This window comes from Euwallacea similis, chromosome 36 (genome assembly GCF_039881205.1).
Source record: "Euwallacea similis isolate ESF13 chromosome 36, ESF131.1, whole genome shotgun sequence".
Lineage (NCBI taxonomy): Eukaryota > Metazoa > Arthropoda > Insecta > Coleoptera > Curculionidae > Euwallacea > Euwallacea similis.
This window is the reverse complement of record NC_089644.1, coordinates 1,388,010-1,410,340: the sequence shown is the minus strand read 5'-3', so window position 1 is coordinate 1,410,340 and position 22,331 is coordinate 1,388,010. Positions and strand designations below refer to the sequence as shown.

Here is a 22,331-nt window from a genome sequence, read left to right as displayed (position 1 = left end):
TCAGAACGGATTGAGCATTAGAGAGTTGTTAAGCTAACCAATTGCACTTAAAATTCGTCATCATCATCATCATCATCATCATTCATCCAATCAATAATTCTGACGGTTTTCACATGATACATTTTAATGGATTTCAGTTCCGAGCTCCCCATAACCGATAGAACAGAGTGGAATATGGCTTAAATCGCAATTTTATTTATCGCCTTTGTAGGAAAGTTCGCCAATTTATTTAAAAAAATGTTTGCGCAATTCTACCTGGGGTTTATCTAAATGCAATTATTCTCTCCCAGGGGTAGTGAAATATGATTCTATAAAAAAATATCCAGATAACTTCTTTTTTTTCAGCATTTTGTTTGCGGACATTGTTGGCTTTACAGTTTTGGCTTCACAATGCACAGCACAGGAATTAGTTCGACTACTCAATGAGCTTTTTGGGAGATTCGATCAGCTGGCTAACGTAAGTTTCTAACAATAATACCTAAAAAACGTACTGTCTATTCGGAAAGTTTTAATAAGGGACCGGATTAACAAAGGAAATATGTTTTGGCTGCGTTTATGTATGCGGCATTCATCGGCAAGTTTAGTTATCTGAATATAATCGGAAAACTTAAAATACATCAAAACTTGTAAGTTCAATAAATTACTCCGCAAAGTTCTGTTCGAAATCCAAAAACTTTCATTAAGTTTCAAAATACTTTGTGATCCACCGCGAGAAAATTAATTATCGTCTGCGAATTATGGACGTCAAAGCATACATGGATGTGTTTTTTAGGGGAATTAGTCTGAGATGGTAGAAGTTAGTGATTTTTTGATTTGGGATCTATTTAAATAAAAAAGTAATGACGTCTACAAATTTCTTAGCAAAAATATTCTTGATGAATGAAACAGTAAAAATTTGTCGAAAACCAGAAAAAATGTTTGATACAATCGCAGTTTTGTGGAATTGAACCAAACCAAAACTAAGGGAATTTAAAGGGATTACATATCAACTTGCTCACTAAATGGAAATTTTCCAGCCATTTTTGAGCCAAATCGCGCTTATTTAATGCCACATTTAGGATATCTGTCACTTGCATGAGTTTGGCAAATTACAAATAACTTGTACAAATAGCAATCCCTTGAAATCCTTTTAAATTTGGCTTGATTTTATTCCACAAAACTGTAATTTTATCAAAAATAATAAGGTTTTCGACAAATTTTGAAGAGGAATAAACATTTTAGCATTAAATTTTCTATTAAATGGCATCGTCCTTTTAGTTACTTTACAGATAAAAAATCACAACTCTTTTAGACCTTACATTACTCCTAATCCAGCCTTTATTGAGTATCTATCGATTTCACATTGCTACCAATTAAAGTTGTTGATAAGGATAAACCATGTTCCAAAGGTAGTTGCATTGTGATGACACGTTACGGAAATATACCGTTTTTTAGAAATTTACAAATCAAGTTAGGGGTCGATATCTCCTGATCAATTAACCATAGAAAAAAAATTCAACAAATTGTTATATTTTGAGGTTTCCTACACCCACTTGCTGTGTATTGGACCCGTTACGACTCACTGTATATAAACATTTATTATACATTTATATTTTTTCCTTTAGTAACATAGTTAAATTTAATTAAATCATTAATTCGGATTAATTAAAATTTATTAATTGAATTTACCTAGCTCCCATTATAAATATGATTTAAGTACAATTACATATAGGCAAGTAATGGGTGTCTCAAAAACATTTTTGGCAGTTACAGGGAATCTATCGACTCGCAACATACATTTACGATATTATTTATGCATTTCTTAAAAGTTGCTGGAATGAGGTGTTAGAATAATTATTAATGGTTATAAACATTATGCTAGTGCTAATTTTACGATACCCTAATGTTACATTACGCTAGTGTTAATGTTACGTTACACCAATTATGTAAAGGATGGCATAATAAAATTTTCCTATCAAAAATCTATATAAACAAAAATGTTCTTTGCTTATGTCCACTTTTATCTAAACAATTCATCAAAGCAGCTCTAAATACCACGCTCGAGTTGGTGCTGACATTTTAAACTCTATAAGCCCCTAAAGTTTAATTATCTATAAAGGTGTGTACATAGCAGACTGCCGTATTTCTGGACATTAAAATTATATATAGTCGTAATACTCTCTTCCATTTTTAAAGAAATTATAGGAACTCAATTTTAATCCTTTTAAGGCTGTCCAAATTCAGTTATTACTCGTTAATACGCCAACGCTGTTTGCTTAAATTTAGAAATTGGCATACGCAAAATAACCATAAATTTGCCTGAACATTAGTAGTTTCAAGGTTGCACAATCGAATTTCGATTCATCCTTAAGAGGTGTTTGCATGCACATTTCTAATATTTTATTATAATTTTTTTTTGTTGTGACGTTATTTCGCGTTTGAGCAGTAAAGCCACAGTCCGTTTTTAACAACCTTTACAAGTTTACTCAACTTCCTACTTGAACCATTCAGCACTCGTGAAACTTCATTGAAATTGAAAAACTTTGAAGCGACTGAACTTAAAAGTAGTTTTACGAAATTTGAATTCAGTGGGTATCTGTACTTAATCATTTTCTTATTACTGCATTCTTTCGCTTATCTCATTTTATAGCAGTAGCGTTCGTGTGGCTTACCTATTGCTTTAATGTCCTGCTTTTCTTACAGGGAGATAATTATAGTAATAATTATGAAATTAATCAAAGAATTAAATTTTTTAAAGCATAAATAAAGTTCAGGCTACGTAAACCGGTGAAATGAATTTGCATGTCTTCAGTAATATTCAAATTACAAAAATTATCCGCATTCGTAATTTAAATGTGATGGAAATGCTAATTACATTGAAGATCGTAGAAGGCTAACTAATCATATAATCAATTTTAATTATTTAACTATTTATATTAATTGATTTTCGAATTGGAACGGATTGAGGCACTCAGATGTAAATAATAAACTAAGCATTAAATAGTAAAGTTATCTAATTACTTGGTAATTATCTATCATATAATAATTAAACATACTACGAGTTTAGAGGGTTTTAATAGGAATAATTAACATTATTAATAGTTTACACCTAATAAAGAAGTAGTGTTTTATCGTGATTTTATATTTACGATTTTTGACACTTCCCCCCCTCCACATCGTGCAGGGATGGGGAATATTTTTTAGAGAAGCTCGATTCTTTCTTAACTTTCGTTCCCTTCGCATCTCCAAACGAAGACAAATTTTTCCCAAAATGAGTCAGCCAAGTATGGAAATTTATGACCCTCAGAACTCCCCCCCCTACTCTCAACTTGTGTTACTGACCATATTTAATTAAAATTTTAAACAATTGTCCTTATCAGAAGCCTGTCCAGTCTGTGGATTGTGGACTGGACAGGCTTCGATCAAATCAGTGCGATTTTTATCATGTTTAGTCCAAAGACTTACAGTTGTCTTCCAATCTTAATAATTGTCTGATTTTGACATAGGACAACCATTGTCTACGTATTAAAATCCTTGGCGATTGCTACTACTGCGTCTCAGGGCTGCCAGACCCCCGTTCCGATCACGCGCACTGCACCGTCGAGATGGGCCTGGATATGATCGACGCCATTGCTAGCGTGGTGGAGGCCACGGACGTGCAACTGAACATGCGCGTGGGGATCCATTCAGGAAGGGTGCTTTGCGGGGTCCTGGGGCTCCGCAAGTGGCAGTACGACGTGTGGTCCAACGACGTCACTCTAGCCAACAATATGGAAGCTGGAGGAGAACCAGGGTTCGTTGTTTTATTTCTCAAATCTTAATTTGTAGCTCACAGCATTGAAGAGTAATATTGTCAGATACTCATCCAACGCAAAGTGCTTTGTTTACGTTTAACTTATTTCTTTTGATAACTGGAAGCTAGTTAGACTAATAAATGGCTTCATTGAAGTGTTGTTGCTAATTTGCTCGTGGGAACGAATTAGGTATATTTCGAAGTGTTTTTATGGAATCATAAATTTATCTCCTGTATTAATTATTTATGTGAACTTTATACTAAAATCCTGTGTAAAGAAATTAGTAGCCAAAAAACGCTTGAAGATTCTTTAGATATTTAAATTATGTACCCCCCCCCCCAACTTATTGAAAAGTAACCTAATCATTTTCTGACTGGTCAAATCGCATAAATAGAATTGGGTTAGCTATCGTTTTATTTTTCTGCAAAACGCTTTTAAAGGGCGGGGTTTAATGTTTGACTTAAGGGGGAAACGCCTCAAATCCGTGGGATACTAATCCAATCGTTTTTTGATTGATCTATCGCATAACGAGGGTTTGCTTCGTTATTATTTAATTTTTCCAGGAAGTGCGATTAAAAGGCGGGGTCTAAAGGGCGTGCGATTAAAGGGCGGAGTTAAATCCAGTTTAATTAGTTCAGTTTAACAATTTTGCTGCATAGCTTATCTTATGCTTTCAGACGAGTACACATTACCCAATCCACCTTGGATTACTTAGGAGGAGAATACGAAGTGGAACCGGGAAATGGTTCCTCTAGGAACCAATATCTTCGAGATCACTGCGTTACTACTTACTTTATAGTTCCCCCAGCCCGAAGGAGGAAGGTAATTATTCGTATCAGTATGTGCCTTACTAACAAGCACTTCAACAAAAAACAGTTTTTGACGACACTAAATCATTGATAAATGTCTTGATATATTTCATGTTAAATTTTTAATTAAAAGAATAATTCATGTTAAACGAAAATTTTGATTAATTTCTCGAATCGTTTAGTTTTAACAATACATGAAATGAAAACAAATAAGTCGAGGGCGCCAACTGTATTAATCACTTTATCGTTCTAAATAATGCATTTAATTTGCATGCAGTTTAGCAGTTTATTATTTCTTGTCTGCTTTTCATCGCTACCTATTCGGTTATTTTAAGCTTTGCACAAATAGGCGCAATTATTAATTTCCTGCAGGAAATTTAAATTTTTAGTCTCCTCGCTTATTCAATTCCATAAAACTGTTGTTTATGAGTTTTTGCCATCCAAATATTAAGATTTGCAAGACGGATTTATTACTTCGAGCATTAACGTCGGGCTGTAATTCATTCCTGATTGTTTTCACTGGGAATATGCTTTACGAGTTTCATTTTAGGATTTAACATGTTTAATTGTTAATTTCCTGCCTGTTACCTCTGAACAGCGATATTCTCCATTATTGTATGATCAAGATTGTTTTTGTTCAATTACCGCGTATTTTCCTTTAACTTTTTTTCTCTTTGCTCGTCCATCCCTTTTCATGTTTGGGCACTCATCCAGAAAGTTTTCGTTTTCCATAATTGCGGCCATCTAGAAAATTTCTTCCACTAAATTTAGATGATTAAATTGTAAACTTTTAAATCTGTAAATTCGCCTGTTGTGTGTTTACGTAGGTACCAACAATAACACCCACGTTGGCCACTACAACATACTTTCGATGTATTTATAGTTGGCAGCAGTCTTTTCCTATTAACGTAATAATAAAACTTTGGATCAAAAATAGAATTTCACCATATAATTAATTAACGCCTCATAAAATCAATATTGGAATTACTTAGAACTAACCAAGGATATTTACCAGAACAAGTGATTTATTTGCTTAGAGTAGGCAGCGTACTAGCGATGGTTTACTAAATCTCGGGCTCTCTTAATTAATTAGGCGCTTTTAGCCTAATGACAAAGATATGGTTTATTCAATGGTAGTCTGGCTAAATACATATACGTAAGATATTTATTAAATGTATTAGAGGCCTTAATTGTGTGTGCTATATCTACATCAATTATATAAAAGAAGGTCCAATCAATTTTCTCTAACTAATAAATCGGTGATGTAGAGGGTATTACGAAGTTAGCGTTAATGATTTAATCAGGATGAAAAGCGTTTTCGAAACATTTTAAAAAAATTGCCAGATATATATTTTTTTTAAATGCGAGGCAATAACTAATAAGAAAAAAGATTAAACCTGTTTTGCTCAGATTAATAGTTTTTGAAATATTTTCGATGGAAAGTTTTGACAAATTTTACGTTTTTTGGAAAAGCTCAGAAATGAAACATAATTTGGCAATGCCGTTTGCTGGATAATACTAGTCCTCAAAAATGGCAACTTTTTTCCTATATTTTGTTGATTTGTAACTCAGCATTTCGGAGCTGGCACAACTAAATACAATACTCTTTAGAGTTATTGCTTTTTCGGTGATAGGCTCACTTTCTATATTCTCAAACTCGCTACTTTCTCATTTTTTCTCTGCTATTTTTCCAAATTAAAATTCCTAGTTCATTTAGAAAATGATTCTTACATTTGATTAATATCTATAGCCGTTTTGAAAATATTTCAAAAATATCAAATAATGTGTGAAATTTTTAAAGCTTCTTTCGTTTCCTAGCGAGATTTGAAATTTTTACATTGTGGAATTATGCCAAAACTGAAGTAAAATTAATAATACAAAAACTTAAAACAATTTATTCCTTAACCCTCTATATTTCAGTAACAAAGGTTTTGCAGTCCTGTGTTCATATCAACTTCACCATATTTTTGGACGTAGAACACTAATTTTGAAGCACTTTCTATACAGATTTCCACGCAGAAGAAATTCATAGTGTTTAACACGCTGCCATGCGTATTTATTTTAGCTAGATTTTATGAAGTTTTTCAGGCGTATTCGGTTTTTGATGACTTTTCATTGAAAGTACCGCATAACCCGTCTTACATTGACGTCATGACTTTGACGTATGTCATTAAAAATGAACATCAGTCTTATGAAACTATACCATTAACTTTCATATTCTTTATATGTCGATTAACCGAGCATAAATTCCAAAACTTGGCAATTTAGATTTTTATACCTTTATAATTTGGCAGTGATAACGACGTAATCGACAATTTTTAAATAGCAATATATAAGATGTCGTGGCTCGTTTTAAAGATATTTCGTTTTGGATAAAGCCAAATTGAATTTGTCTCAAAAATTTATGAATTTGACCGTCGAATTCAATGACAGGATGAGTGACATATATGATGTAAATGACAGTAACAGTTGAGTTTTTTGACTTATAAAATGAAATTGACTTGTAAATTTCCGGACAAATATGTGGACAAGCAGAGTATGTTAATCATGGACGAAGCGTTGATGAACTCGTTTCGAAGCCAGAGATACGACCAGTCACGAGTATTTTGCTAGTTGGGCAATTTACATATATTTCCCAGGACTTTTTCTGAATTTGCCGGCCGTTTATTTTTGAAATTTTAATTAATTAAAGTTAATTCTTTTGCTTTAATACAGAGTTCTCGCCTCTCTCAGTTTTTTCAAGGAGATTTGTTTACATTGTGGAAAAACGAAATATTCCCGCGCTGTGACCTCCAGGTTAATTATTATTCTTAAGAAAAGCTGTTCTTAGAGTAGTAAAATAAAAGATAAAATAAAAAGTAATAAAAAGGGCAAAAAAAATTAAACCAGCTTGCCGTAGACTTTCTTTCATATGGCTTAAATCTCCTTAAAAATCTGTCAGTTTTCCATTGTAGATGAAAGGTATTGGACTATACAGGGTACCCGTGTTTGAACTTAAGTAATTGTCTCAAGTCAAAGTTGCACAGCGTTACTGAAATAACTGAAACCCGTGTTTGAGTTCGAAAAACGGGCAACCTTTACTTGCGTTGTAGATTCTCAATCCGACTTGATTTCTTAATTTTTGGAAAGCTCTTAATATAAATAACCTAAAGTAAAGAGTTCCAAAATGAATAGGTTTCCTAAAACCTAAAAGTTTTGTTTCAACAGAAAAGCAAACCGACTCCGAACTGTCAGAAGCTGCGTAGAACACCTATTTTGTCTCTTTGCACGTATCTTTACTTCCTTCTGACAATTCTTGGGTTTGGTTTTCTGTTCTGGGGGAACAGAGCTCATACAGGGACAACTTTTCTATTACGATTAACTTTCGTTTTATGAAAACTGAACGCATAGTATTACTTTTTTCAATAATTATTGAAGTATCCCACACTTACAAAACAAAATCTAATTTGATCGGTTTTCTGGTACTTTTGGGGTTCCCAGACTTTGTTTCCACACAAAATATTCGTCTTCCTTTAACCATTAACAGTCTCCCTATTCTACCACTGCTGGAATACCACTACACGCAAAACACCACATACAATCACCTGCTTGGTAACTAACCCCTGTGACTAACCCCTCGCCCCTTTGTCGGCTCCCTTCGGCCGTTCTTTCAGCCTCTGTTGTTCAACACACTCCAGGTGCGGTCTGCTTTGGGAGCTGCTCAGCGACGGAAGCTCAGCTTCAAGAATGTCAGCAACGTGGTGGTGCAGTTGCTACACTCGATTAAGTACTCCATGGAGGTGCCCTTCAGCAACATGGCGCTCCAGCCGGATATGAAGGCGACGAGCACTAGAAAGGTAATTTTTGATCATTTGAAATATATGGAAAAAACCGTTGATGGAATGAGGGCCGATTTGGTTAGTACGTTATATCAAAATGATTGTTGTTTTTTAAATTGAAAATAATTTAAATTAAATTAAAGATTAATTTAATTAAAAGTTTGAATTTAGGGCTGGCGGATATAAATTGGAATTTGATTCAATTAATTTTTTGAGTTTCAGTGTTTTTTGGTCGCCCCTTGTTCCATAAAGCAACTGACAATATTTTTTCAAGTTAGCCTTAGCAGCACATCGCACTTTTAATTGCACATAACATTAGAAGAGGTTTGAAGATTCATATCTTGAAGGCAGCAATGGCCTTATATACAGAGTAGTCCACGTAAGATGACCCCCTACCTTATCTCAAAAATTGTAAAGTTAAAAAAAAGTTTAATATACTAGTTATCAGTTTTTCATGAAATTTTATTGAGAATTTTTAGAAGCTTATTTTTTCTTCGATCTTTGAATTAAATTGAATTACCTCAAAAACTGCTAAAAATTTTCTATCTTTGTAATAACAAAAAATACTTATAATTGCAATCAGAATTAGTATCTGTAAAACACAATATAGGATATTCCGTTTAAAAAAATATATATTTTTGTCGCACCACGGTTTTCTGGACCACCCTGTAATTTCGAAAATATTAAAAAATAAAAATTCATAAATAACTGAATAACTTTTACGTTAAACTTTTTTTCTAAACCTTACGGTTTTTGATAAGGTAGCGGACTATCTTACATGAACCACTCTGTACAATGCGGAAACACTTAAAAAATATATTTATTGCTGGAAAATTTCTATCTTTTTACAGTTTTCATAAATGTTTGTTTTTAGTTTTTTCATTTTTACGCATTAAAATAAAAAAAAAATTAAATCTTTATTTAGCATGAAATAGTTAAATACAAAACACAACAAGCAGTGTAAAAAGATTCCAGTTTTTGAAGAATTGATGTTTTGTTTGCATTTCTGCAATTGTTTTTGATCTATTAACAAAGTAGTTCTAAATTAGGAGATCAAATTACACTTTGTTAAAATTCATAGCTATAATTCTAATACAACACAGTTTAACATGAAATTAAGATTTTAAGGCACAAAGTTCTTATGTTGTGCGTTAAAAAACGAATTCGGTACTATTATAGCAGTTTAAGGTTCAGTAGCACCATTAAGTTTAGAGCTTCATCTAGCTCGGCTTCGTACGTCAATACTCATTAAATATTCGTTGATACTGGTTTTGTCATGAATATATTTCTTGTTGGTACCAAAGATACGAAGGATTGAGCTTAGCTTAATCAAGTTTAAATCAGAATGGTGCAATTACACTTAAGAAAAATAGCACAATTTTGCACTTTTCCCACCTACAACACTAACATGTTTGATTTCGTATTTTTTTCACCTCGTTACTGTTGAAAAACGTATGTTTTTCTTTAATTTAAAAATGTATACATTCGCTTATCCTTACTGTTTAATTCTGCATGTTTAAAGCATGTGTTAGTAAGTTTTGTATTGCGTTTCATATTGCAAGGGATGACATTTCTATGTCCATTGTCATAATGGTTAATTCAACTTTATATACAGTGTGTGCAAGATAATAATTCTTTAGACTTTCGAAGATTTAAAAATTTCATTATTAAATTTTCCTTTTCCTTCCTTTCCCTCATTTGAAAATACTTTTCACAGAGGAAAATCATATTGTAAACACTCTGTATAAGAATTATTGACACATAGGGCTAAATTATTTAAGTGCTGGTCAGTTTAGCGGAAGAAAAATTTCCGTTTTTTGGGACTCGTCTTTGGATCGTGGATCCATTTTCATGGAAACTGTGCCGCTGACAAACTTACTAGCACTTTCTTAGCATAGTTCTTAACACCAGCAATCTAGTTGTTAAATTAATTAAAACTTATGCTCATCTTAAATTATTACATAACATGTAGATGTTCAAAAATTGCATGATTGTGTCGTTTACATTTCTAGGATGCGGTAAGTGTACTGCTACCTAACCACTAAACAGAAATAGGCATAAAGAGTAATAGTGAGTAGGCAAGACATAAAGTTATAGTGGTAAGTTCTAAATCACCACACCCGTATTTTTTATGATTACAGCCATTCTTCATTTTTTTTTTGTAAGTGCCAGAAAGTTCACTTTCACGCAAAGCAACTTGAAATTAATGAATTTCTTGGCGCTGAGAACTCATATAACGATTTCCATCCATCCAGTTTGAATCAATTTTAGTCAGTTTGAAATCTGCAGTTGGTGTTCTTAAGCAGCACAGTGCAGTTCTCAAAAACCTTAAATTTTAGAAAGCACTAGAGCATTTGCGCACGATTTTAACCAATTGATCAATATAATTAGATTTTCACGGTGTTTTCAACTATTTTATTTTTCTATCAAATTTGAGAGTAAAATAGTTAGAAACGCTCTGTATGACGTATGGCTTATAGGTAGCAGACCTGCAGAGGGTGCTTCACAGAGATCCTTCGGGTGATCCCCAACAAGATGCACAGTCTAGTTGTAGCAATGTGAGTCCATTTTTTCCAAATTTCGTTTCATTTCATTTTTCTAAGCTTCTTCATCTATGTTTCGATTTTTGTTTGTGTCCTGTACTCTCTTTGTGTCAGTCGTCTTGGGGGTGAGCCAATTGAAAGAAACCTCCTCTCTTATTCTCAATACTGAATCTACTGAATTTTAGTAATTTCAAATAATTCAATGCTTGAGAGGACTTTTTAGACAATTTATTCCATTTACGTATATAATCTTGTCGAGTTTCATACATTTTTGTACATTCATGCAGTTTCAAGGTGTATTTTTGTAAATACCACCTCTTCATTAAAGTTAAATAATTCAGGACATCCTACATTGCCTAGCTGAAGAAAGGAATCTTAAAGAAAAGCTTACGTCACCCTATGCAGGATATTAGTTGCATGGTCATATTGCTAATGTGGCGTACAATAATGAATAATAAGAATTAAGAATAAACGACAAAGCATTTTATGTTCTGACTGTTTTATACAGAGAGGGTCAAAAGTCCTGCATAAATTCATTAAAATTGCAAATGCGTTTTGTGTGCTTCGATCGCGTCAAATTTTGTTTTTATGTGTGTTTTGAATGCTTTTGAAAGATATTCTAAACATACATATTTCAGGTCTATAAACTCAAAAGTCGTTCAAAGATTTGCGGTTGTATATCACAAAATACAAATACAAAAAAATGAAAAATAAAAATAGAAAATATAAAAAAATTTAAAAAACATTCAAAATTATCGAAGTAAAACAAGTTAATAAAATGCATAAAAATACTCGCAAAATCTTTAAAAACAAAAAAGCAAATCCTCTTTTAACATTTTTGCCTACCAACAACCAAAAAATATACAGAGAAAGGATTTTCAAAAGTAAATACAGTAGGCGCTCGATTATGTGAACTAATTCAAACCGAGGGTGTTCATAATATCAAATTGTTCATATAATCAAAAGTATTTTATTTTCATGTTATGTACTTATTACATTTTACTAAAGTATTGTGTAATATGTTTTTGGACTTTTTTCGCTGCCAAATTATTTTGCAGTGCTTTGTCTCGGCACTTTCGTAGCACCAACAAGTCGTTAACTTCGAATATGTTTCTTTCCGCCCAACGAATAACCGTATTAAATGCATCCAAAGCTTCTGATGAAGTTACGTCAGTTGTCTCTTGGTGAGCTTCATCTTGATCTTCATTGCTTTCCCAATCGTCATCATTAATGTCGCTTTGTGGCTCTTCCTCCAAATCCTCGTTCCATCTTTGAATCTCATCTTTAGAATAAACTACTTGTTGGTCAAGTTCCTTTAGTAAACTTACGACTTCCAGCTCGGGCTCTTTAGTCTCACTTTTATATCGTTCCTTCAAAATACTAAGGGGAATATCCTCTTCAGAATATTCCTCGTTCTTACTTCCTTCAAAGTTGAGAATGTTTTCAAAGCACTTCCTAATCGTATCAGCCTGAAGTCTACTCCATGCTCGAGAAAGATTTATAACAGCATCTTTAATTGTCAGTTCTTTGAGGAGTTTTGATAAGTTTTCAGATTTCGAAGAGACAATCGAAGATAGCAAACTTGACCTGTAGTATAGTTTAGTAATACGGATCACATTTTGGTCCATTGGTTGTATAAGTGGCGTTACATTTGGGGGCATATAAAATGCAAAAATATTTCCATCGTTTGATCGTAGATTCTCTGCCGGAGGATGACTGGGAGCGTTGTCCAATAGTAGAATTGCTTTTGCAGGAAGCCCTACTTGTTTCAAATATCTTCTGACCTCGGGCACAAATGTTCTGTGGAACCAGTTTTCAAAAATGGTCGAAGTCATCCAAGCCTTTGCGGAATAGTCATAATCAACTGGAAGCGTAAAGTTCTTGAAACATCTCGGATTCTTAGCTTTTCCTATTACGAGCGGTCGAATTTTATGTGCTCCAGTTGCATTCGTACAAGCACGAAAAGTAAGCCTTGCTTTCTCTGCCTTTCTTCCGGGAGCAGATTTTTCATCGCTTTTAACTAAAGTTTTATCAGGGAGTAATCTCCAGAAAAGGCCCGTTTCATCTGCATTGTAGATTTGTTCATTCACCAAATTTCCCTTTTCAATGATGGAACGCAGATCTTGTTTAAATGGTTCGATCATTTCAGGATTAGTCGACAATTTTTCACCAGAAATTTTCAGAAATCGAATGCCATATCTGCGTTTAAAATTTTGTAGCCACCCGTCACTGGCAAAAAACTTCTCCTTTTCTTTTAATTTCCCGTATAATAACTTAGCTTTGGTTTTTAACAGTTCGCTTGTAACTGGTAGATTTTTACACTTCTATTTGCAAAACCATTCATAAAGTCTTTTCTCCATTCTAGGCATCTCACCTTTTTTCAACGTTCTTCTTTTAAATTTTTCACACGCACATTGCGATGTTACTTTCAATATGTTCAATTTATTTTTTTTTATAGCACAAATTGTAGATTTTGCGACACCATACTTTTTTGATAAACTTGTAACACTCAAACCATTCTCTAAACTTTTTATAATGCCGCTTTTTACTGATAAAGTTAACACTTTTCGCTTCATAATGATAAACTTTGCATAAACTTGTAATGTGCATCTGTCGTGGTATACGCAAGCCATATACTGATGAAATTAACCTTTCGTCCCTTTCGAGTCTTTCGACATTTTCGGGGAAGTCCCTATTAATGTGGGAAGGAAAATGTTACAGGTTACCACTTTAATAGTGCATATTGCCAACTAGTATTTTTGTTCACTTAATCGAGAGCAACGCTGTTCACTCTATAGAACCTGATGTTATTTGAAATAAGTGTTCATTGTAGCGGGTAGTTCACATAATAGGGTGTTCATATAACCGAGCACCTACTGTAGTTGTCATTTAACATTTTTTTAGGTGGTAAATCATATCTAATTATTACCCGTTGGATTGAACGACATGTTAGCTCATTTGACGTATTCAGCGCGAAATAAAATATATTATACAAAACAAATGACATTTGCAACCACCAAGAACTCTTGCGCAAGTGATCTGCTATCGGTTTCATGTAGACCCAATATTGCGCTGTCGTCGCTGTCACTCGAAGATTTTGCTTCTCATAAATAAACAATAGTTTAATTCACTTGTTGTATAAATAAATATTTTAAAGATTTTTGACACTCATGAAGCAAAAAATTATAAGTTCTGACCTTAAAGGGTTTGGCAGCATTTGTGAAATAATTTTTCTTAAATTTGAATACGTCAAAACGTAGCTTATTCGGTACTCTCTTAACCTAAAAGGTCGATTACAAAATTCATAACGATTAGGGAACAATACCGATTTCCATGGGACCTTGCAATCGTCAAAATTTAAACAATTTTCGGAATAACTTAAAAACGGTAAATTTAAAAAATAAGACTCCTTACATAAACTGACCTTAAAATTTAAGAAGAAATCCAAAATTGAAAAAAAATTGAGGAGTCCCATTTAAAATAAGGAAGTTTATCTCATGTGTGGGGGAAAGCAACGAGGCCATTTTTATGTTATACTCCTAAAATGCAGAAGAGTTCCTGTTCAAACCCTTTTTTTTTTAAATGTTAAAAATTAAGAAATTAGATGGGAGATAAATTGTTAATAGAACACCCTGTGTAGGATGTTCTAGAAACATTAGTACAAATGAGTACTGGGTGCTAGAGGGTAAAAAAAGAGCGATTCAGCGATCCATGCCTTACATAAAAGTTGTTTGATTTCACTCTATAGGATGTAAAAAAAATTGTTTTGTAAGTCTGGAGTAAATCGCACAATTTTTGACTTATCATCTTGAAATTGCCCCTAATGGTTTTTTTAGGTACAATAAATTCATTCAAATCTATCTGTAAGATTTATTCACAATTTACAGAGCGAAAAAAAAATTAACCCCCTATAGAATGAAAACAAGTAATTTTTGTATGAGGAAAGTTTCGCTGAATTTTTTCACTCTCTAGCATCCATTTGTACCATTGTTCTGGGACACTTTATATATTAATGTTCTTTATTATTCGTGTGTCGGGTCAAAAAATACACAACAAACAACAAAATGCGATATATTCTATCATTTTTACAAAGAAGTACCTGCAATTTTAGCGAATTCATGCGAGACCTTTGGCTCTCCCTCTACATCCAATGAGGTATTAGTTAAAAAAGCGAAGGGCTGAGAATGGTCATAAGCTAAGAACATTTTAGGTGTTGTATCTAACAAGTAGTTTGGTGTATAGTTGGTCTAATGTGGCTTGTAGGTGCTAGAACTGCAAAGGGTGCTCCACGCCGATATCTCACCCTCTCAAGAGCAAACTCAAACCACCCCTCAGGCTCCCGTAAGCCATGTGAGTGACCCTCACTGCAGTTTTTTCGGCCTTTGCTATTAATCTGTTTTATTTAACTATGGAGTGTTAGAGTTCTTGTTCTTGACTTTCCGAACTACCTACCTACTTGTTTTATTTAAAGCTAGGCATTTGTCATCCTCCTGACTGGGAGGCAAATGTAAGTAGTTTTTACGAGTAGTCTCTGCCAGAGTTACAACAACTAACATAAAGTAAGATGATATTTTCAATGAAGTAACGAATTTTACTGACCGCTTTTTTTGAGTTTGCTTTAAACGAGTTTCCAAGAAATCTAAATCCAGAAGCGCTTTTAAAAGCTTCTCATTTCTGGTCTTTGGGCTAATTTGCTGCTAACAGCTTACTATTACGTAAAACCTCAAAGGGATCTACGCCAAGATCTACTGACTTTTTACGCAATTAAATATGTATGTGCGTCTGGGGATCAGCAGTGCTGTTTTGGCCATCTGGCTCAAGGACTGAGTTTCTTCAGATTGCAGCTTATTTCACAACCGCCCTGAGCTTTTGCCTGATGGTTTGTTGTGTAAATTTTAGAATAAAGTGACAGAGAAGTTTAAGCGACCCTTCAAGAAGAGGCATTCGAGCGTTTACCATCAGCCTTCCAATAGGGTGAATAAATATTTAGCTCAAGCGATCGAGGCTCGTAGTGTGGACAGGGAGAAATCCACTCATGTGAGCTTGTTTACTCTTTGCTTTAAGGACAGAAATAAGGAAAGTCAGGTAAGAATTTCCCCTGTATGTAAATATGATTTAATCCTCTTTGTCATTTAATATTGCGACGATAGAACCTAATCCATTAAGAACGGTCATGCATAAATCATGAGGTGAACGATAAAGGATGCAAATTAGTTTTGAATTTAATGAGAGACCGGCACACCGCAGCGGTTTCTTATAAGGCTTTTGTGGTTTACTTTTTTTCACTTGTCGGTCTTTAATATTCCTCAATGTCAAGGCTTTTTTATGCAAGCTGGATTTTGGTGTAGATGAAAATTGCTTATAATAATAAAAATATTTTAAAAAAACATTAGGGAGCCTGGATTGAGTGATAGCCAGTGAACAGCGATAAACTGTTTCAGTTTTGTTAGAAATTATTTCATCAATATCGCATCTACATTCCCAAGTTTAAAAACGCTCCACATTGCAGTAGACGAACAACCCCAAGTCCGACTTTTACGAGTTTCGGGCCTCTTGGCACTCATCAGACGGCTGAAGGCAAATTGATTTGTGTTATATTGGGACAGGAGCCAGCAAAAACAACTACTGCACTGTTTTTTTTAATGATTTTTGAGGACAGACGAACAAAACTACTCCGAAAGCGATTGCTCATACTTGTATTAAACTAGACTGTTTTCCCAGTGATTTCACAGGGGAAATACTTAAAATCAGCGAATGAATACTAGATTTTCCCCTTAATGTGGAAGATTCCTCACCATGGGAGGATGCACTTTTGCGTCCTTGTTTTAATAACGACTCAAGGATTCTCGCCTGTATCAGTGTCATGCATTCATTCTTAAGTCTATGTGAACTTTCCTTTTAAAAATAATTTTGTGCGAATTACGTAATAAGTTTACCTGACCTCTTTCTCTTTATTAAACGCGCATATTTTATTTTCCCTTTTAGTACCATGACGATCTGGACGTGGGCTATAGCTCAACTCTAGCCTGTGCTCTGGTATTACTGCTCCTCCTCGGTACCCTTCAAGCGGTGGTACTTCCAAGAACCATAATATTGTTGCTCCTGTTCCTAGTTGCTTTCATTTGGATTTCTGCCTTGCTTATTTTATTGTTAGCAGTTCGACTTCGTTGGATTTTATGGGATATCTCTCACAGTTTCGTGTTAAGACTCGCCATCACTGTATTTACTATTGTCTTGATTTACACTGTGGCCCAAGTTAACGTGGTAAGTTGTCAATTAAAACTGTTTTATTAAAATTGTAAAATTTCCTAAGACCGGTTTAGTGTAATTAAGTTCTTAACGATTGACAAGAGTTAACATGCTCACCTCTAGTTAAAGTAAATATACTGTATATTTAACATGCGTAAGTGTCTATTGCGCATTTAACTCTTGTTAATTGGTTAGACGTGCTGCAAAACGACGCAGCAGAAAATTGGGTTTAACGCATGAAAATTGATTGAGAACTTAAGAACAATAAACGAAGCTTATAATCCAGTGTTGAGTTAGTTGTAGTATGATGTTGTAGTACTTTTTTGTCTTAGTTTACGTGTAGATCTGAGGAACCGTGCATATCTCACAGTACCCAAAATGTCACTCTGGATACTGGATTTCCTATGGAGAAGGACCATAGGGCCTGCCCTCTACCTCAGTATATCGTCCTCTCCTGTGCTTTAGGTTATCTAGCAGTGGCAATTTTCCTACGTCTGCCAATCCTCCTGAAAGCATCTCTCTTGGTACTCATGTCCACGATTTACATACTTTTAATAGAGCTTTCGCACATCGACCTCTTTAACTGTTACGACAGCAGAGTTAGGTAATGAGCACATTCTTAGGAGCTCAATCGTAGATAAATTTAAATTTTTTGATACTTTGTAGATCCGTAATACCTGCCCATGTAATCAGCGTAGTGGAGGTTCTAATGTTCGTTTTAGCTGTATTGCTCCATGGGAGGCAGGTGGAATGGACTGCCAGATTAGATTTCCTGTGGCAAGTACAGGCTAATGAAGAAAAACGGGAAATGGACGCCCTCCAGCATTCCAACAAAAGGATTTTGTTCAATTTGTTGCCAGCTCATGTCGCCACCCATTTCCTCGACAACCAATTTCGTAACAATATGGTGAGATTGTCTCAATTCCTGGAATGTTTTATTATTTTGTTTTTCTCTTTATGATTTGTGTTTGTGCGAGCAACATTTATTATTGTTATTATTTTTACTATTATTATTCATCTTGTTTACTTCTCGATTATGTTTCTGTCAGTTTCCGTTCTTTCTAGATGTCCATTTAGATGTTGGCTGCACCCGAACGTAAATTATAAAATTACGCACATTCTCTTACAGAATACTCTATCACAGGAGCTGTACCATCAGAGTTATTCAAGAGTGGGCGTGGTTTTCGCCTCTATCACCAACTACCACGAGTTTTACACCGAGTTGGATGGGAATAATCAGGGGGTGGAATGTCTGAGGCTTCTGAACGAAATTATCGCTGATTTTGATGATTTGCTCAGTGAGGAGAGGTTCAAGTCGATTGATAAAATTAAAACGGTCGGGTCCACGTATATGGCGGCCATAGGACTGATGCCCGATTACAGGATTCTGGATGACGATGACACGACAGCTGGAATTTATTTAGGAACACTGGTGGAGTTTGTGTTTGCCATGCGGGAACGCCTTCTGAATATAAACGAGAATTCTTATAACAATTTCATGTTACGCGTAGGTAAGTTGACCTTTTTATTTCGATTTTCCAAATTTTCTAATAAAAATGATCTAGATACGAGGATAATCTCAGAAGTACCCAACCTAACCCTTAAAGAAAAAAAAATTGGAAAATATTACATTATTTCTCAACATAATCTCCTTTGAGATTGACATATTTTTCTCAGAGATGTTCCATGGCTTCTATACCCTGATTATAATAAGAAGCTTCGAGTGTTCTAAAATAGGCATCAACCTCGGATAGCACCCACCTCTTCATTATTGGCAAATCTCTTCCTACTGGGTCATTTTTTCAAGTTTGGAAATAGATTATAATTTGAGGGGGTTAAATCTGGCAAATAGGGTCGGCGAGAAGGAAGTTCGAAACCAAGTTGATTGATTTTGGCCATCGCGATGAGGGAAGTGTGGACAAGTGCGTCGTCTTGATGAAACAAGACATTCTTTTTCGCCAAATGCGATCGCTTTTGCCTGATTTCTTCGCTCAAACGCTGCATTAAATTTGAATAATATTCTCAGTTTATTGTTTTTGCTTTAGGGAGAAAGTCAATAAAAATTATCCTACATGCACCCCAAAAAACTGACGCCATTACCTTCCTTGCAGATTGATTGGTTTTCGCTTTCTTTAGAACCGATTCTCCCCTTTGAATCCATTGTTTTGACTGCTCTTTAGCCTCAGGTGTGAAATGATGGACCCACGTTTCATCCATGGTTATGAATCGACGTAAAAACTTGGCTTTATTGTTGCGAAACTTTGCCAAATAGCCCCTTGAAACATTCTTACGGCGCTATTTTTGTTCAATTGTGAGTAATCGTGGCACCCATTTTGAGCACAGCCTTCTCAAATCCAATTATTCGGTGAAAATGAGATGTACGGTACAGTTTTGTGGATTCTGACCACAATTTCTGGAGTAGTCACATCATTGGATCGACCGCTGCGGAGTTCGCCTTGGCAGCTCGTACGACCGCGTTTAAACCCTGTTTCTCAATATTTTACAGTTGCTAATGAAGGATTTTATTCCCCTAAATTAAAATCTAACTCGGCTTTGAGGTTGGATGGACTAAGAACTTTCAAATGAAAGTATTGAATCACGTGTCGATGGCCAATTTTTTCCATGCTCACAAAATATCTAAAAGAGTTCACTAAAAACGGCTCCAAAACAAACATAAATCAACGTAGCATCCTAAAACTTTAGATATAAGCTTTGTAAGGTCAGGCCTTTATAATATCGGTAAGTTTTTAACGAAAATCGCCATCTATATGTCAAATCAAGTACTCGTGAGGCTATCCCCGTATTCTGCGCATGTCAGAAGAGGTTTCTGGTTCCAAAACATTTGATTCGTAGCACGAAGTATTCTCTAAACTTCATCGTGGAAATTTTCTAATGTTAATACGAAAATTTCTCCGCTACTTATACAGAATCGAGAAAAATATTCTCTAAATTTTGTGACCCAAATTCTCTAAATTTTACAATTAAAATTTTCCAGATACTCTGCACTTGTTAAAGGAAATTTCGGTTTTCAAAACATTTAATTTATAGTAAGAAAAATACCCGAAGCTTTATCGTAAAATTTCTCCAAATTTTACTATGAACTTTACTGCGAAAATATTTTGCGTTATATACAAATTCGTGACGAATATTCTCCAAATGATATAAAATTAATCGATATTTTAACGGGGCGCCTTGTATAAGTAGTTTGATATACTTTACCTTAAACATGCTTCGCACTGTTCTCTACAACTTTTGCATTGTTTGTTACAACCTCTACAATTGTTTGCTCTATCTCTAAACTAAAAGGAATATGGCGCAAATCCGCTTAAATGGAACACCCTGTAGAGATTTATTTCCAAATTATAACATCCTGTATTTATCTCAAAATGCAGCATCATAAAAAATTTGCGGATTCATATTTAAATTTACTTTTAATTTTATTTTTGGTGCAAAGAATCTACACCTCAAATTTGTCGCTTTATTTAAGGATCTTCCTGTAGGTGTAGCCAAAATTAAAATTTTTAGGTATAAACATCGGACCAGTAGTGGCAGGAGTAATAGGGGCACGAAAGCCCCAGTATGATATTTGGGGAAACACCGTAAATGTGGCCAGTCGAATGGACTCTACCGGTCTACCGAATCATACTCAAGTGACAGAAGAAATCTACCAAGTCCTCAAGAATCATCCCTATGAATTCCAGTGCCGGGGCAAAGTTAAAGTCAAGGGAAAGGGTGACATGACTACATACTTTTTAATAGACCGAAAGCAGCCTGGGACGTTACGTGTTGAGGAGCTAAATAGCTTTAGAGCCAATTCTAACAATAATAATTCGAATAGTGAGTACTGGCGTTATAGGGTACGAGTCATTTGTTATGTTATCACTGTGCATATTTCAGATATAAATAATTTATACGGAGGTGTAGCTACTCCGTTAGCGTTATTACATGGTGATAACACTAGGCAGAAGCAACTTCCCTTACAGACTCGTCAAACCTCTAGGGAGGACAGTTTTAGAAATGTCATGCGACTACCTCCGCTTCGTGAAGCGAACCACCATGGTTTAGGGAACTGCGAAAATGAACCTTTGCTTCCGGGAGCAATACCCAAGTTTAATCCCCGAAACGGGGGTAACAAGAAGCTTCCAGAAGACAATATTCAGCCTCCCCCTTTACCCCCGCACAAGGGCGCTTTCCCGGTGAATAATAACAACAATAACAAGCAAATACCAGACATGAGGTACAATCCTCCATGGCCCAGAGCTCAGCAACCATTCGTAGCTATAAATCCAGCGTCAATCGACAATATTAAGCCCTATTTGAAGCCTCTTCCAAAACCTCCCGGTAAGGAGTCTCCTAACAGACCCCACCGAAAGGTTTATAATGCGAGCCACAACAGCCCCCCTATGCCAATAAGACAAAACCTACAGAATTCTTTGCAGCAGAAAATTGCTCCTGAAATGTTCAGGCCCAGGCCTGTTAACAATAGTCCTTTACATGGAAGAAAAAGTCCTCGAAGGCATAGTCCATTGCAAAGGCATTATTCAGATGAAAGTTTGAGTGGAGCAATGTATGGAAGTGGAGGAGTTCCTCAGCGAATTCATTCCTCTGCTGATGAGATAAGTTCCTTGAACCATTCTCCGAGTATTAGTAGCTCTGATGAGAGTTATAGTAGAACTACAGATGCTGACGCTTCTCCTTGTGTTAGTCCTCCATTACCTACGGATACTCAGCAGTTCCTATTTCCTTCTGATATTCAGGTTGGTTGGTGTCTGGAATTAAAATAGTCATATGACAATGTCGGTTAACTCAAGTTGAATATATGTATAGGGCGTTTATTTTTATCGTAAACGTGGATTTTTATGAGAATAATATTGGTATTGGCCATAGATCAATGTCAGAAAAATTATATCCATGTTCATTTTTGGAAAAGCTGAATTCAGTGACGTAGCTCTTTTTTTGTGTACAGGATGTTTCAGATTTAATCTCACAAAAATTAAAAGAAAAGTTTATTTGAACTGACATGATTTAAGAGTGTGTCCTGTAGATACAACTTTCACCATTAATTTTGTTTTTCGTTTTAGCTCTGACAGTTTTTCAGATTTTAAGTTAAATATTATATGTACTGCGCTTCAAGGCGTA

At 34.9% G+C, this 22,331-nt stretch overlaps 2 protein-coding genes across 6 annotated transcripts in view; one reads left to right on the top strand and one right to left on the bottom strand.

The window, feature by feature from the left end:
- Positions 1-22,331, top strand: part of rut (rutabaga) — an 87,878-nt gene that overhangs the window by 52,336 nt on the left and 13,211 nt on the right. For 2 of the 5 annotated variants that reach the window (XM_066404817.1, XM_066404813.1), the window contains exons 7-17: positions 346-457; positions 3,486-3,772; positions 4,451-4,595; positions 8,236-8,418; positions 15,843-16,028; positions 16,929-17,207; positions 17,525-17,796; positions 17,859-18,099; positions 18,322-18,703; positions 20,718-21,029; positions 21,090-21,949. In XM_066404817.1, the coding sequence (XP_066260914.1) occupies positions 346-457; positions 3,486-3,772; positions 4,451-4,595; positions 8,236-8,418; positions 15,843-16,028; positions 16,929-17,207; positions 17,525-17,796; positions 17,859-18,099; positions 18,322-18,703; positions 20,718-21,029; positions 21,090-21,949 (3,259 nt within the window). Of the gene's footprint in view, positions 1-345; positions 458-2,461; positions 2,568-3,485; positions 3,773-4,450; positions 4,596-8,235; positions 8,419-15,842; positions 16,029-16,928; positions 17,208-17,524; positions 17,797-17,858; positions 18,100-18,321; positions 18,704-20,717; positions 21,030-21,089; positions 21,950-22,331 lie in introns of those variants that run through there. The other 3 variants (XM_066404815.1, XM_066404814.1, XM_066404818.1) reach the window with 3 other exon arrangements.
- LOC136418586 (jerky protein homolog-like) lies at positions 11,936-12,778 on the bottom strand. The gene has a single exon (XM_066404690.1). It carries the CDS (start codon positions 12,776-12,778, stop codon positions 11,936-11,938), a length of 843 nt encoding a protein of 280 aa, XP_066260787.1.

What these genes read in the sequence shown, in the direction of transcription:
- LOC136418586 (XM_066404690.1), bottom strand. Translation starts at nt 12,778, where the DNA reads ATGACTTCGACCATTTTTGAAAACTGGTTCCACAGAACATTTGTGCCC.